Here is a 15,488-nt window from a genome sequence, read left to right as displayed (position 1 = left end):
ATATCATGTCACCATTTTTTATCCATACTCTTAAAAATACCACTTTTTAGTTGTAGATTCCATGTAAACGAACTCTCAATAGGGTATTATAGTAAGATAAATAATTAAAGTATTTTGATCAGATAATTATTTTAGGATAAATAAAAATAGAAAGCAGGACAATCTCTAATCACTTTGTGACGGAAAGAGTTTGACTTAACCAACATGCATGCAGCCTCAAACAGGTAATCACACGGGCATCAATGTCCAAGGTCGAGGACTTTTCCATTTCTCCCAGTGCACCAACAACAAATTTCAGTTCGTAAATTACTATTAAGACCCCCCGATGTCAACATATCTTTTGTAATCTAAAACAAAAGCAAGTATCATTTCGGAAATATTCGGGGTGGGTGTAGCAATGCAATTAAGGAAAATCCAACCCCCTTTTTAAGCATTTCAACTGAGGAACACCATCAGGATAATAGAGATTAATCAAACTGATATTGCAAATTAAGCAGAATAACAGTATAACATTTTCTAATTCTAAGTTCTGTGCATAAAAGAATTTGGTGCAACTGGATCGTAATGCCTGGTCAATTAACCAGCAACTTGAACTAAAAGGTGTCAGCTACTATACTTTCTTTGAACAACAATAATAAAAACAATCTAAAACAACCAAACAAGAAAAGAAGAAAGAATTAGAAAGTGAATCACAAAACAAAAAAGGCATATAAATCAGGTGTATGAGGAACATAAAACGGTCTAAGTTTTACAGAAAGGGGATTGAGCGAGGCCGAACAAAAGGGCTCCCTTAAGTGATGTTTTAACTTGTATGGTATGATTGATACCCTCACTTTTCGGAAGATTCAAGTGTTTTTTTTCTTCGCTCAGATACTCTTATCCACAGTGGCATGCATTCTCTTCTGTCTCTATATTTTTGTTTTCCTGAAAGGAAAACTAATTTATCAAAATATAAAAGAACTAAGTTGATAAGATTTCACAAATTGGAGCCAGATGCCATGAATATGTGCCGATACTTGTCTTCTTTCACCACCTTCACTCGAACAATCAAACTAGATGCACCAATGTACTTCTGTTTCCACATCCCTATAGTGAATCTAACAAAAACCCGGGAAGCAGACAGCAAACAAATTAAGCAGCCAAAGTATAGGACAAGCAACTCACCAAGGAAAAGATGTTGGGTCACGGAATCCCATTATAAGAACATAGAAAGTTACAATCAAATGAAGCGCACAGATATCATTGCAAAGAACCTCAGCACCCCTTTCTATACTGTTGCTATCCGGAAACAATTCATTATGGAAAATATTTTCTTCAAATTTAAATCAAACTATGGACAAGATTTTAATGCCATATGAAAAATAATGGTGTTCAGAATAAAAAATTTTAGAGAGGCAAAACAGTGTGAAAAAAAGAGAGGGATTTCAATTGAATATCAACGCATTACACCCAGAATACATGTAATAGTTTTCACAGCTCATTCATTGTCGACTAATTACAAAATAAAAATGATATATATTTTCTTTTCCAGCTAATTGGCTTCTCTTTCTATCAATAATGGAGCAGGAGGAGTCATAGTCTCATCCTTACCTCCTCTGGAAGGCTCTTCTTTCACCATAGGAAGGTGCTTCCCAGGAATCATATGCTCCTTTGAAATTATGCTCGGACTTGGAGAATTAGATGTCATAACACTGGATGGGCTACAGTTTTCGCCAAGTGGAGAACTTGGATTTGAACCGTCTTTGCCAGAGAAAGGTGAATGTGGCATCTGGTTACTACTTTCCATTTGCTTCTGACATAATTTATCTTCCAAAATATCGTAAGAATTCCCAGTTCGGACTTCCTGAGCAAGAGAGCCCCAGCAACAACATAGCCACACAGTGCAATCAGAAACTGCTGGTTCACCGAAACAAAATGTGTAAGCTGGCAAATTGAATCTCTTTCTCATTTGAATCCTCCAAAAGCCACCGTACAGTAATCCAAATGCACAGAGAATAATTCCAGTTATACCCAACGCTTCCCTGACAGTATCGTTATCAATATTAACAGCAGCCAAGTTGAAAATCCAGAAAGGAGCCGAGCAAAAGAGGAGAAAAGTTAAAATGTGAACATACATGTTCCCAAATCCGAGTCTCTCCATGTTCCACCCAAAGACACAAAAAGAGCAGAAAAGTGATAGATACGCTATAGAAATGTCATCCCAAAAATCAAGTACCCCTCCACTCCACTGTGGTCTAGTCTCAGCAATTCTTTGTTCATCTCTGATTGCAAATGAATATCTCTTTGCTAATGACTTTGACCTCAACTTCTCTGGCCCTTCACCAGTGGTAATCTGCACCTGTGCTTCCTCATCTATTTCAGACTCATAATCCTTCCCAAGAGGGCTAAGAATGGAGTATAAACCAGCAATTGCAGGTGCAGCTATTGCAACAGAAATGCATATACCAACTCCTAAGGCTGGTCTCCCTGATCTCCTATATCCTAAATTTAGACCACAAAGTGCATATTGAGCAAAGCAGTTAAGATGGAGTAGAGCCACAACCACCATCATATGTGCCCACTCATGGGGCTTATAAGTCCCATTCTTGCAGTAAATCTTTCTGAGTCTAGAGATGTCTTTTCGATTCCATCTACAGAGAAGCACAAGATGATAAAATCGCTTTGGATGTTGATACAGACACATGAGGGTAAATAGTGCATTTAGAATTTGATTATTGACTTCAAACCATACATCTCTCTGGGACTTCTTTGGTAGTGCATGGTCCAACATCCCGGTCATGACTAGGAACAAAATTGCTCCGGAGATAGCAACGCAAATGATCCACACAAAAAGGGCCATGTTCATTGGGTCCCTGATCCATTCTTTGCCCATTTGAATGAGTGAAGCCCAATCAATCTTTCGTGCAAAAACCCCATTGATACGTTCTCGAAAACCATGGCTACTAGAAGAAGTCACTGAACGTGAAAACTCGTCTCTTTCCTGTGCTAACTGTCTGAATTTGGCAGATGCAGAACCAAATTTGAGAAAATTTATTCCACTGGGAAGGGAAATTAAGCTGTCTTGGGACTTCCTCAGTGAGTTTTCATTGCTTAATAGCATCCTTCTAGATGCTGAAATCTGAGGAGGAATTTGACCCCCGGCCTTAGTACCATTACATTCCTCAATTTCATCTTTGGGGTTCCCGTTATTAACTGAAGCCATTCTCACCCTCAAAAATTGACCTGTTAATCAGAGCTACAGCCGTGACCTAAACAGTGAATGTTCAAAGCAGAGAGGGGGAACTTCAATACGCAAAATACTCTATGTTTTGAAACCTAAACAACAGAAAACGAGATATTTCATTAACTGAAGCTGAAAAGGTAGCGTGAAATGACAAGAAGCAAGAGATCTTTCAACTGAAATGCAAACTCTACAGCATACCAACAGTGTGTTATATGCACAAATATCACAAACCTAGACTATAATGAACTACGCATTGAGAAACTGACCGAAGGGGAACAATATCAAAGTTTGCCGTCAACAAAACGGCAACGACATATAAAGTGGAGAAAAGATTGTCAATTTCATACAAGCAAGAACGATCAAAACCCAAATAAAAAATGGAACAAAAGCAAGAAATGACCCATCCTTAAAACCCAGAATCAGATATGCATTAAAAAAAGGGGCAGTCCTTTCGTTAATTGGGCTGTTACAGAAACTTGAATTAGACAATTCAACCAAGGATTTGATGCATCGAAATTAATAAAGAAATGAATGTAATTAATTGATACGACTAAAATTAAAACAGTTACGCAAATCAGAATGAAAGCATCAACATAAAGAACCAACGAGAAAAGGATTAAAAGGTAATCTAAAGAACCCCAAGAAACAAGAAAAGTAAATTCAAAGACTTACCACCAGGTGAATTGATTGGTGCAGAAACATAGTTCGAAAGAAACTTTTGATTTCATGGCACTTCCTGTCCAAATATGATTGGTTAGTTCAATGATTAAGTGAAACAATAAGACTTTTACCAATTGTTCAGCTGGATTTGTACCTTTTTTATGTTGCAAAGGAGAAAAGAAGGAATATAGTTGCCCAGGCCAGGTGGGTGAGGTAGAGTTGCCTTGCTTGACCTAGAAAAATGCTGAACGATGTCGTTTTGTGGTTAGTAAACCGTAAAAGGGTAAATACCATTGTTTATGTCTCCAGGGGAGCAAGGTGGCGATTGACGTCGGGGCCAGTGCAGGGTTGCATTCGCACATATCCCACATATCCTATCCACCCGTGTCATGTATCATCACCAGTCAAAAGATTCTTGTTTTGGAAGCTTCTCTCTCTTCTTAATCAATTTTCGAACCACTTGTTACCGAATACAAACAATAAATCTCAACTACTTACTTCGGTCTGGAATATTCTAATTTATAGATTTAAGAAGGCCTGCAAACCCAAAGTATTTTTAATTTTTTTTTTAAAAAAAAATATTAAGTTAACTCTAGCGATTACTTTGTCCAGATAAATTAATTGCATAACGATTCAACCCATTATATAATTAAATTTAGCCCAGCCAACGTTCGAAGCGGTTGGTAATAAGAACCCAACCCACACTACCCTAGTTAGGTTTTACATCACAAGATCACCTCATTAATAGCTCTACCCTACAACGCCTATTCCGACCTTGTATTTTAAGACCATACCATGGACGCCACATTAATATTTCATTGGTTCAAGCGATTAAAGACTCGACTAAGTGGGGACAACATGCCACTTCAGAGCTGGGATGTTCAAGGCTTCAAATTCCAAATCTCCACGAACTCTTTCCGATCCAACCGCCGTGTCAGTTGCTGTTTTGATTAAAAAACCAGTTAAACACAGCATTCCTCGGTTCATTTAGCTTTCGATAACCATGCGGATGTAACAGGAAAACTATCAGGAGAGTAATGATGGGTGATTCAATCCAAAACAAACAGCTATTTGTAGACAACCTCCGTTTATTTCTGCAATCGCAAGTAAATGTTGGGTTGAGGGATTGACAAACTCAACAATCATGATTAATGAATAAGCATATCTTAATCATCGCATCCAGGATCAGATGGGTGAAACAACTAAAAAGTAAAAACTACACGGAAGCCAATGCAGCTTCTGTCCTTGTTGCATATCCACCGTATGCGCAAGACCACGTGGGTTTTGATTGAAGAGATTGATTTTATCCCCCGCCAATCCCTTTCTCCTTTAGTTTGAGGGGGGAACCACATGACGCAAAAAACACCATTTATCACAACTACAAACTCAAGTCCACGATTGCAAGCATACACACTCCAAGTAAAAACCAAACCAGATACACTTTAATAGAACACATTGTGAACAAATCCAAACAGACATCTCACCGAAAGAACAGATGACTGAGACTTAAAATTTAGGTGAGGTCATCCTCCTCTAGTTCTTTAGCTTTCAGCTTCTCTTTCACCCTCAATAAAAGGGTCGTCTTCCAGGAATCCTGTGCGGCAATTATGGAAAAGACGAACACCATCAGCAAATTGAGATACCAGATATATATTTTCTTTTGTTTTTCTAGTGATCAAATCTTAATTGGGAACGTATATATTTTAGATTTATATAATATAATGATCTAACTTGTATTACATTTATGCTTTTTAATTTTATAGCATGCCGCCTTGGTTCTTTCTGGCGAGTTTACAGGCTTTGCGCCTTTTCATGCTTTTCACCTGGATATAATACAAGTTTACCCCTAAACCTGAAAACTGATTTTTTTAGATGTGTAAAGCACTTAAAGGATTATAAAGAGAAATGTACCAGTGGTGTCATGCTATCAAATTCCTTGATAACATCAGTGAACTTTGCAAGATCTTCCTCATCAATGGCAGCTGCAATATCCTGTCAACAGAAAAAAAATGTGTTTGCTCATAGGCATTCTATTTTTACACCAAAACAAGAGGGAGCAACAGAGACAGGAATGGATGTGGTGGTGGTGGGGTGTTTAGAAGTATTCTGATTTCATACATAATCGTGTGGAAACACACAAATGGATATTTGCATGTGAGAGAGTCTGTGTCTATAGTTTACAAACTATTATAACAAGCTGTATATTTATGAACATTCAAAACCAATTCCAAGGAAATCATTACAAAAGAAACATTAAAAGACCAACAATAGTTTTCCACACTGGACACAACATACCGCTAGCAATTTATATTCACGAGTTCCTGAAAAAGTTGGATCCATTTCCTGCAACAGAAATTCAAATTTTATTGATTCTATCCAAGTGGTGAGATAAATAATCCAGGTGCAATTGGGGAGCCAAACTTAAGACCTGATATCGCTCCAATGCATTGGTAATTGCAACAACATCGCCTTTGCAGAGATGGCAAATGCCAGCATTAAGAAGATGACCTTTGACTCCATATTTCAGTAAATTACTTTTAAGCGATTGCCGGGCTATCTCTTCATAAATGTCAATTGATGTCTGGTATCTGACCAAGTACAATGAGAAGTTATTCAAATCTCTAAAAGCCATGCTAACATGCAGTCCAGCTAAATGAAATGATCAGGGCCTTTTATCTTTTGTTATCATGCCCATTTTGACTAGTTAACCCATGTCTATTGCAAGGGGCAAGAATGTGATCAGCTATGAGTTGTGTAAAAAACTGACTAGTTAACCCATGTCTATTGCAAGGGGGCAAGAATGTGATCGGCTATGAGTTGTGTAAAAAACTGTCAACATTTCCAAATGCACATACAAAAAGCAAAATACAGTTGTTTTATGCGAATAAAGTAAACACTTAAGGAGAATGATTGTTCATATCTCAGGTAATCAACCTGTCCAGTATTCCATCATTTAGCGGTGTACACAAATTGACATCACTTTACTCTCAATTATTAACACTTACTACAAGTTTTTCATACCAAACAATATCTGCAGCAACGTTCAATTTGGACAGAGAAAGAGAAATATATAACCTATATGAAGACATGTAACAGCATTCAAACACAAGAAAGCAATACCAAAAAAGAAAAAGACACCCTTACTGTTCTAGATGAGCAGCAAATTCTGCCACTTTCTGGTTGCATTGATTGGCAGAAGTTGTTACGTCTTCATTTTGGAAGAAATCAGCGGCCTTATGATAAAATTCCATAGATTTCTCAATATTTGCGTCTGACTCATACAACTCAGCAACTTCCTGCACAATAAAAGGTAGATCCAGGTTCTTGAATATCTATTAGAAATTAGAACAACATGGATACCTATGGCAACTTTATAAACGTATCCCTAGTATACTATGAGAACTGCATGTTATCAAATTCTTGAAGCTTGATAATGTTGCAAATGATTAACACAGTAAAACCCAAAACAATCACATACATATCAATGCAGGAACAGAGAGAAAAACAGAAACAACAAAGAGTACAAAAACAGCATTGGTGCAAAGAGTATACCTTTAGATATCTTGCAGCCATACTGATCCTTCCTATATCACAGAACATGTCAACAGCCTGAACTAAGCATGAAATTGCCTCTGCGCAAGGAGAAGTTCCAAAATATGAGACAAAATGGACAGGGAACACAAAAATGGGGGAAGACAGATTTGACCATCACATTACAACCCCATTTCATTTCACAGATCAATAAGCAATATTAATATCCTTACAGTTGCATGCACGAACCCATGACAATCTCAAATAACAAAGGCACACTACCAACAAACCAACACTAACATAAATTGTATTTGCAATAGACTCATGTATCGACTTAAATGATTGTGTCAGAGCAAGCACTGGTGCATACCACTAGTGGATGTTTTCTTATAACAATGAGCAGCATCAACATATGCTGAGGCAGCTTCATGTTTGCTATCCAACTATAAAACATAAGATAACAGTAATGTCTTAAAAAAAAGTGATATATAATAAAATGTGCTTAATTCAATCACAGCAAAACAGACACCTTCAAATGACACTGTGCCAGCTTGACATACGTTGATCCAGCCTTTTCCCCTGAAACACAATTGCCAGAAAAAATGAGCAACCAATCGTACAGGCCTACCGCAAATGAGGATATCACTCAACTTTATATGCTTATTAAGTGACAATTTAATTGAAAAAATTTGACTGCAATCCAATCAAAACCCTAAAAAATGCAAATTCATATCCATTGCTAACGAAAATGCCAAAAAAAAGCAATCCAATCAAAACCCTAAAAAATGCAAACTCATATCCATTGCTAACCAAAATGCCAAAAAAAAAAAACATAATAATAATAAATCATAAACCGAGTTGTTGTCACAAGATCCTAAATAAATAAAGAAATAAAAAGAAATTATTTAATTTAATATTTGTTATTATGTAAAAAGAGAGAAAACGGGGACAGAAAGGATACAGGATTTAGCGAGCTTGAAATTGTTGGCAGCTTTGTCGAAGAGATCGGCGGCGTCTTCATATTTAGAACCGAAAATACCCCAACCGTTCAATTTCTTTTCTGCTTTCTTCTCGAGATCGTCTCCTTTCGCTACCAAATCCATCTTTCGACTTCCTCAGCGACCTCTCTCTCTCGCTTTTCTTTTGTATTGGTTTTATTGTTAATATGATCGGTGGACGGTGAGGAAAATGTCAATCGAAATGGAGACTTGACGCTAACGAAAAGAAAAAAATCGTCAAAGTAAATAGATACGATGATGATAAATGATATTTGTCAAGAAGAGGAAAGGGCAAAAAATGATAGCATATTCACTCCTTATGATTTCTAAATGTCTCACTTCAGGCCTTATAGTTTCGATATTTCTATATTGACCTAAATTTCCATTAAAGTCCCAATGTAACTTCTTTATTTAGTGGGCAGGGTGGATCAAGTACCTAGATGAAGGTATTGTTTGCTAAGATATATATATATATATATATATATATATATTATTTTATATGCTGATATTAAAATATATTACGTGGTAAAATTTGATTTTAAAAGAAAAATTATATATATATATAATTTTATATGCTGATATTAAAAAAAAAATTATTTTAATATATTTTTAAATTAAAATTATTTAAAAAACAATTGCTATTATCATACCAAATAACTCGTAAACTTCTGTCTATATATTAAACAAATCACTTATATCAAGATTGATGCTTTAGTAAAAAAAAAATATTTTTTTAAATTCACTTTTAAGATCACTATACGTAAACTTCTGTCTATATATTAAACAAATCACTTATATCAAGATTGATGCTTTGGTAAAAAAAAAAAAAAAAAATTAAATCCGCTTTTAAGATCACTATAAAGGTGTTTATTTAAAGAATACTATATTGTTGCTGTTAGGTTACAATTACAAGAAAGAGGATACATTGTAGAGTATTTAAAAAAAAAATAACACTTTAAATGATATGCATTTCAAAAACATTTTTTATGAAAATAATGAAATTACATATATATATATATATATATTATCATGGCATGTCGGGTTGGTTATGTGATTTTTTGATAAATACTTTATTGTTTAAAAATAACTTTTAGTCAAGTATTTTTCACATATCTTAATATAAAAGTTTAAACAAAGAAACAAATGTGAGAAACAAGGTAAAGTTTAAACAAAGAAACAAATGTGAGAAGCAAGGTGAGCGAGCTATTACAAGGGGAATGAATAAAGAAGTAATATTAACTAGACGAGAGAAAATACACATGAGTTACTAGATGAGTTAAATTCACCTCGATATTATTTACATATATAGTTTAAAATGTATTTACATGGAGGCTCTCCATTCTTCCTCTGTAGAAAAGTTCAAAGCTTTTAAAAAAATAAACCTGTTTCGATATAATGGGACCTGGATAGATACATGCAAACCTCTGCGAGATCAAATAGTATTATTACATTTTTCTCAGCTTTGATCCTTGACTCTAATGACCTTTGATCCCTTTGTGTTTCTTGTATTTCATCCTCGTGGAATCCCATAAAAAATTAGGATTGATGTCCCATGGAAATCCTTTATCAGTAACAAAAAGCTAAAGTTGAGGTTTGAGGGTGATCTTACCGTCCTCCTAGATATATTTTATTATTTATTTTAATAGTGTAATTATTATATTATTTTTTGATTTTTTTTTTTGAAGATAAGATGCTCTTTTCCGTGAATGTTTTTTGGAAATTAAGTGAAGTTATTTGATAATTATGTTTGTAAATGCACAGTAAAATCACGAATATAACTTTAAAATAAAATAATTTAATTCTTTATACACAAAAATATTTTTATATTTTCGTGTTTTAAAAAGTTAGGATTGATATCCCATTGGAAATCCTTTAATATTAACAAGAAGCTAAAGTTGAGGGTGATGTTACCGTCCTCCAATATATATTTTATTATTTATTTTAATATTGTAATTATTATACTAGTTTTCACTTTTTAAAATGTTTTTTTGAAGATAAAATGATTTTTTTATATAATATGAATGCCTTTTGAAAATTGAGTGAAGTTATTTGATAATTATATTAGTAAATGCACAATAAAATAACAAATGTAACCATAAAATAAAATAATCCAATGCTTTATGTATAAGGATATTTTTGTATATTCATCTTTGATCCACCAATGAAATTGTGACATTACCCATACCATTCCATCTTTTGTAGCCTTGCATACAGGAGCTTGCAGTAATTCCCCATGGTTTTTTAGTGATTGTTGATTGGTTTTAGGAGTATTTTTAGTTTTGAGTAATTAAAAAAAATAAAAAAAATACTAGTGTGTGTAAAGTACCCATAGCCACTCTTCTAACTTCGTATGTCACATGTAGCTAACTTTAATTGTTGTACCGTCCCTTTCACTCTATCGTTGCATTCATCTCGACATTTTTTTCTTTTTCGATGACACATGTACGATGATTCAACACAGTTTGGGAGAAAATGATTTTTTTTTTTTGGATTTGTGTATAGGCTATGCAAAACATCAAACTAGCCTCTTAATTGTTTTTTTTTTAATTTTTTTTTAATTTATTTTTCATGTTAAATTTGATCATTATTTTTAGTTGGTTTTTAAATCATTTTGTTGATGGATTGATTTTTTATAATTTCTTCCCTCAATATTTAATTTTATTTAATTTTTATGTTAGATCTAATCCTAATTCTTTTAATCTTCCACATGGTTTTTTATTTTTTTCAATTTTATTTCTTTATGTTAAATTCAATCCTAATCATTTTTTTTGTTTTTTTAAAATAATTTTATCTTTATTTGGTTTGTCCTATTGGATTTCAAGCCTATTTTTTGCCGCTTCTTTTTTATTGAAAGTCTTTTTATTAGTATGTTTTAATGATTTTATTATTTAAAATTAAATTAAATAATATTTAAATTTTTTAGTGAAATTCAGATCCATAATCCAACGGGTTGTAGTTTTTTTTTTTTTTTAGTGAAATTCAGATCCATAATCCAATGGGTTGTAGTTTTTTTTTTATATATATATATTCTAACACGTTGGATTGCATTCATGAAGACATAATATAGACATTCTCGGTTTCAAGCAGATTGTCATTTAATTTAATTTTAAAAAATGTTTTGATTTGGGATTCGACAAACAAACAGAGAAGCTCAGACAATCTCGTTGACTAGTCTTTGCACCCGAGAAAGTATCATGGTATTATCAGCTTAGCATGCCAGGCAAGAGTTGTGACCTAAGAACAGTATCATAGGACCAAAGCACATGACCTGTCTTTAGGTCCAGATTCACTCAAACCTTGATACGTTTTGGGTCCACATTCATCATTCTCCCAATCATATGACCCCACATTCCTCCGCCATGGTCCATGTCACATCCCAATCTTACCCTTATCTTAACCAACTCTAACCAAACATATTCCATCTCTATCAACGCCACTTTGGTCATTTAACCATCACCATTATGCACAGCTTGCCTTTAATACTCACGTTGTAAACTTAATTATGAACAACAAGACAACTTATTCCAAAAACATCCTTCTAGCCGGTAAATTCCCTCCCGGAATGTCGCCTGCCACTGGAATACATGCTCCGCTTCTGCCGGAAAGGAAGCAGGGGGAGAAGCGTGCATCGGTACACGGAGCAGTGTTCAACGTGTCAACTAGTATAATAGGTGCAGGAATTATGTCAATACCTGCCACACTTAAGGTGCTAGGTGTAATACCTGCCTTAGTGTTGATTATGATTATTGCATGGCTTGTTGATATTTCTGTGGAGTTCTTGTTGAGGTATACACTCTCTGGGGAGTCGACAACATATGCTGGTGTCATGAGGGAGGCTTTTGGGAGGGTAGGATCTGTGACTGTACAAATATGTGTCATGATCACTAATCTTGGGTGCTTGATCGTTTATTTGATTATCATTGGTAAGTGTATGTGCGTGCGTGCAAGGAACTTGGTTGTAGGATTTTTTGTCTTTTTTAATTAGGGACTGGGGGGTTTGTTTATCAACCCTGTTAATTAGGCTTTCTGCACTTGAATTTGAAGAATGAACAGTCCTTCAATCAGTTCTTGAAATTTAACTGCCTTTTTTTTGTCAGGGGATGTACTGTCAGGGAATGTGCATGATGGATCAATGCACTTGGGCGTGTTGCAAGAATGGTTTGGAATTCACTGGTGGAATTCCCGTGCTTTTGCGCTCCTCTTCGTTGTTATCTTTGTTGTGCTTCCTCTGGTTTTGTTCAGGCGTGTAGGTAAGTTTAATTTTCAGTTTTCTTTTAATTTTTATTCATTCTTGTTCCAAGCCATATAGAGCATGGATGATATATTCCAGACATAGTTATCTTAAATCCACGCTGTACAAGTTTTAATTTCACCATTATTATGAATGAACATCTGGAGAAAAATTAGTTTATTAGAGGATCATGATGAGAATAGTGTGACAATGCTCAACGTCCCAAAAGGACTGGAAAGGGATCTTGTACAGACTCTGAAGTTAAGGAGAGTGACTGGAAAGCTTAGAAACATGGTGGGCTGATGGTTCCAAGAGAAGTGCCCACTAGAAAATGGATTGAAATTGTTGTTTCTTGAATCTGTAGAGAAGAAGGGGAGGATGGTGCGATATACCTTCTGAGGCTCAAAGATGGCTAATTCCTGATATGAATATGTTTTGGGTGGAGATCCACAGTTAAAGGTAATGGACAGTTAATGGAAGCAGAAGACGCTAAACAAGGTCCTTGGTCCTTTGTCTTAAATTCTTTCATGATTACAGGATTGATGAGAGAACAGGATTGCATTAAGTTGAGCTGGAAAATTGTTGGTGGATAGAATAGAGAATCCAAGGAAGATATTGATCATTTAATGCTCAGGAAAATCTTTCAGAGCTTACCGTGGCAGACAGGAGTGGACAAACAAAAGGACACATGAAAGCAAAGCAATAGATGTTTTTTCCTTTTCTGAAAAGATAGAGAAGTGAAGATTCTACTATCTGATTTGTTTTTCATTGGATAAATTTTTAGGATGCCCTTTTCTTGATGGTAGATCATCTGCCACGCTAGCTGCCTGAGTGATTTTTTTCCCTCTCCCTTTTGAGCTTCCTTGCGGTGGAGTCCGTGTTGTTTCTTGCTTCTACCCGCATGCTTATCTATTTCTCCTAGGAAATTTTCAATTTACTTTTAAGAAGAGTTTTTCTTTAAAAAGAAACTGGCAATATAACCAGCAGAAGTCGTGGATAACGCTTGTTCACTTTGGTTGGCCTGTTTTTCCAGAATCATTGAGGTTCAGTTCAGCTATATCAGTCCTCCTCGCAGTAGTTTTTGTTGGCATATGTTCAGTGATGGCAATCTATGCACTCATTGAAGGAAAAACCAAAAGTCCGAGATTGCTGCCCCATCTAGATAACAAGACTTCCTTCTTCGACCTTTTCACTGCAGCTCCAGTGATTGTGACAGCCTTCACATTTCATTTTAATGGTGAGAATGCCTTTTGGTATCTTAATTAATATAGTCGAAAGACTATATCATGGCATTGTTTGCTTATTCTTTCTCTCAAGTTCCTTCGTTGAACTTGCGCAGTTCATCCAATAAGTTTCGAGCTCGGGAAACCTTCTGATATGGTTTCAGCAGTCAAGATTTCCCTCTTGCTTTGTGCTGGCATCTACTTCACCATTGGCATTTTTGGGTATCTTTTGTTTGGGGAATCAATCGTGGCCGACATACTTGTAAATTTTGACCAGAGTTCTGATACAGCAATCGGTGCATTACTCAATGACACTGTCAGACTTAGCTATGCCTTTCATCTCATGCTGGCGTTTCCCCTCTTGAACTTCTCATTGAGGGCAAGCATTGATGAACTTCTTTACCCTAGGAAGCCTCTTTTAGCAACAGATTCCATCCGATTTCTGTCCCTCACTCTTGCATTACTAGTTTTCGCTTACCTGGCAGCAATTGCAATCCCAAATATATGGTACTTCTTTCAGTTCATGGGATCAACCTCAGCAGTGTGTCTCGCCTTCATCTTCCCAGGTGCTATTGTGTTAAGGTACTGCTCTTTCCTTCCGAAATTGATATTTTGCAGTATAAATTTGACAGTCCTGCACGATATAATTCCTTTTGTCTTCTCATGAATTACAGGGATGTTTACCGTATATCAACGACACGAGATAAGATTGCGGCAGCAGTGATGATAATTCTAGCTGTAGCAACAAGCACAATTGCCTTGTCAACAAACATCTATAGTTTGGTTAGAAACACGTAATAGTAATAGCCGCCCCCCTTTCCGGTGTTTTTCTAGTCGAGGTGCTTGTATTGTTTTATGTATTCTTCATACTCGCAGTGGGTCCTTAAAATCCAACAGTTAAATCACCGTGGTGTTGCGTATAAACAAGGAATATAGCGAACAAACATGAATCACAAGCATTAAAAACTAAACAGACCACTTGGCCACTTACTATAGATGTATATGATGATGTACAGGTAAGAAATGACTTCACAAGAGACAATCAAACCATGTCTTCCTCATTCAATGCCACGATGAAGGCATAGCCCACTCCCGGATAAACTTTCACACTGAAGTCATCTCCATGGAGAATTTGTGATTCACCTGTACAATCATACCAGCACGAAACGTTAGTTTTTGCTTTTAAAATCAACCGTGAGCTAAACCAACAGGGGAACGTGGTATCTGGGTAAAAAATTATTAATTATTTTATAGATAAACAGATGTTTGAATCTCAACTGGTATTAAGAGCTCAAATCCAGGAAATAGAAATTAATTCTATTTGTTTGAATTTATAAAGTGCTCATGTCCAGGCCAAATAACTATTTTAAGTTGCATAGCAACCGATCTTGTAAAGGAAAAGTCTTGAACATGGGGCGAGGATAGCAGTCAACCGGTTTTGATGTACTTCTTTGCACATGATCTGCTGTTAGTTTTGAAAAAATTATGCGATTATTTCATTTGATTCATTACAACACTTGGCATGGGATTTGAGAAAACATTGACCCAGGATCTAAAATCCAAGGGTAGGTAAGATGATAAATTGAACTTTCTTGAATCAGATTCACACACACACCATTATA

At 35.5% G+C, this 15,488-nt stretch overlaps 3 protein-coding genes across 5 annotated transcripts; 1 reads left to right on the top strand and 2 right to left on the bottom strand.

Annotated features, from left to right (window-relative positions):
- Positions 1-1,296: 1,296 nt before the first annotated feature.
- LOC105118798 (uncharacterized) lies at positions 1,297-4,319 on the bottom strand. 3 transcript variants are annotated; one of them, XM_011016849.1, is made up of 4 exons: positions 4,038-4,318; positions 3,896-3,959; positions 3,455-3,514; positions 1,332-3,315 (listed from the first exon to the last, which is right to left on the bottom strand). In XM_011016849.1, the coding sequence occupies exon 4, from the start codon at positions 3,200-3,202 to the stop codon at positions 1,532-1,534; it is 1,671 nt and encodes a 556-aa protein (XP_011015151.1). In that variant the 5' UTR covers positions 3,203-3,315; positions 3,455-3,514; positions 3,896-3,959; positions 4,038-4,318; the 3' UTR covers positions 1,332-1,531. The 3 variants fall into 3 exon arrangements, with proteins under 3 accessions (XP_011015144.1, XP_011015151.1, XP_011015159.1); XM_011016842.1 differs by lacking the exon at positions 3,455-3,514 and having other exon boundaries at positions 1,297-3,315; positions 4,038-4,315; XM_011016857.1 differs by lacking the exon at positions 3,455-3,514 and having other exon boundaries at positions 1,332-3,222; positions 4,038-4,319.
- Positions 4,320-4,911: 592 nt separating this feature from the next.
- Positions 4,912-8,706, bottom strand: LOC105118791 (alpha-soluble NSF attachment protein 2-like). Its single transcript, XM_011016831.1, has 9 exons — positions 8,376-8,706; positions 7,944-7,993; positions 7,785-7,857; positions 7,436-7,515; positions 7,028-7,179; positions 6,312-6,471; positions 6,179-6,226; positions 5,795-5,875; positions 4,912-5,477 (listed from the first exon to the last, which is right to left on the bottom strand). The coding sequence occupies exons 1-9, from the start codon at positions 8,515-8,517 to the stop codon at positions 5,397-5,399; spliced, it is 867 nt and encodes a 288-aa protein (XP_011015133.1). The 5' UTR covers positions 8,518-8,706; the 3' UTR covers positions 4,912-5,396.
- Positions 8,707-11,889: 3,183 nt separating this feature from the next.
- On the top strand, positions 11,890-15,003 carry LOC105118774 (Transmembrane amino acid transporter family protein). The gene is made up of 5 exons (XM_011016810.1): positions 11,890-12,335; positions 12,510-12,662; positions 13,677-13,880; positions 13,983-14,448; positions 14,541-15,003. Exons 1-5 carry the CDS (start codon positions 11,915-11,917, stop codon positions 14,662-14,664), a joined length of 1,368 nt encoding a protein of 455 aa, XP_011015112.1. The 5' UTR covers positions 11,890-11,914; the 3' UTR covers positions 14,665-15,003.
- Positions 15,004-15,488: the final 485 nt, after the last annotated feature.

This window comes from Populus euphratica, unplaced genomic scaffold (assembly GCF_000495115.2).
Source record: "Populus euphratica unplaced genomic scaffold, PopEup_1.0 scaffold5.1, whole genome shotgun sequence".
NCBI classification, from domain to species: domain Eukaryota; kingdom Viridiplantae; phylum Streptophyta; class Magnoliopsida; order Malpighiales; family Salicaceae; genus Populus; species Populus euphratica.
This window is presented reverse-complemented; position numbering and strand designations above follow the sequence as displayed.

Coding starts and splice junctions, on each gene's coding strand:
- LOC105118798 (XM_011016857.1), bottom strand. CDS start 3,202: ATGGCTTCAGTTAATAACGGGAACCCCAAAGATGAAATTGAGGAATGT.
- LOC105118774 (XM_011016810.1), top strand. CDS start 11,915: ATGAACAACAAGACAACTTATTCCAAAAACATCCTTCTAGCCGGTAAA. Junction 12,336..12,509: donor CGTTTATTTGATTATCATTG/GTAAGTGTATGT, acceptor TTTTTTTGTCAG/GGGATGTACTGTCAGGGAAT. Junction 13,881..13,982: donor CTTCACATTTCATTTTAATG/GTGAGAATGCCT, acceptor GAACTTGCGCAG/TTCATCCAATAAGTTTCGAG.
- LOC105118791 (XM_011016831.1), bottom strand. CDS start 8,517: ATGGATTTGGTAGCGAAAGGAGACGATCTCGAGAAGAAAGCAGAAAAG. Junction 7,858..7,943: donor TGGCACAGTGTCATTTGAAG/GTGTCTGTTTTG, acceptor TATGTTTTATAG/TTGGATAGCAAACATGAAGC. Junction 7,516..7,784: donor TAAGAAAACATCCACTAGTG/GTATGCACCAGT, acceptor CTCCTTGCGCAG/AGGCAATTTCATGCTTAGTT.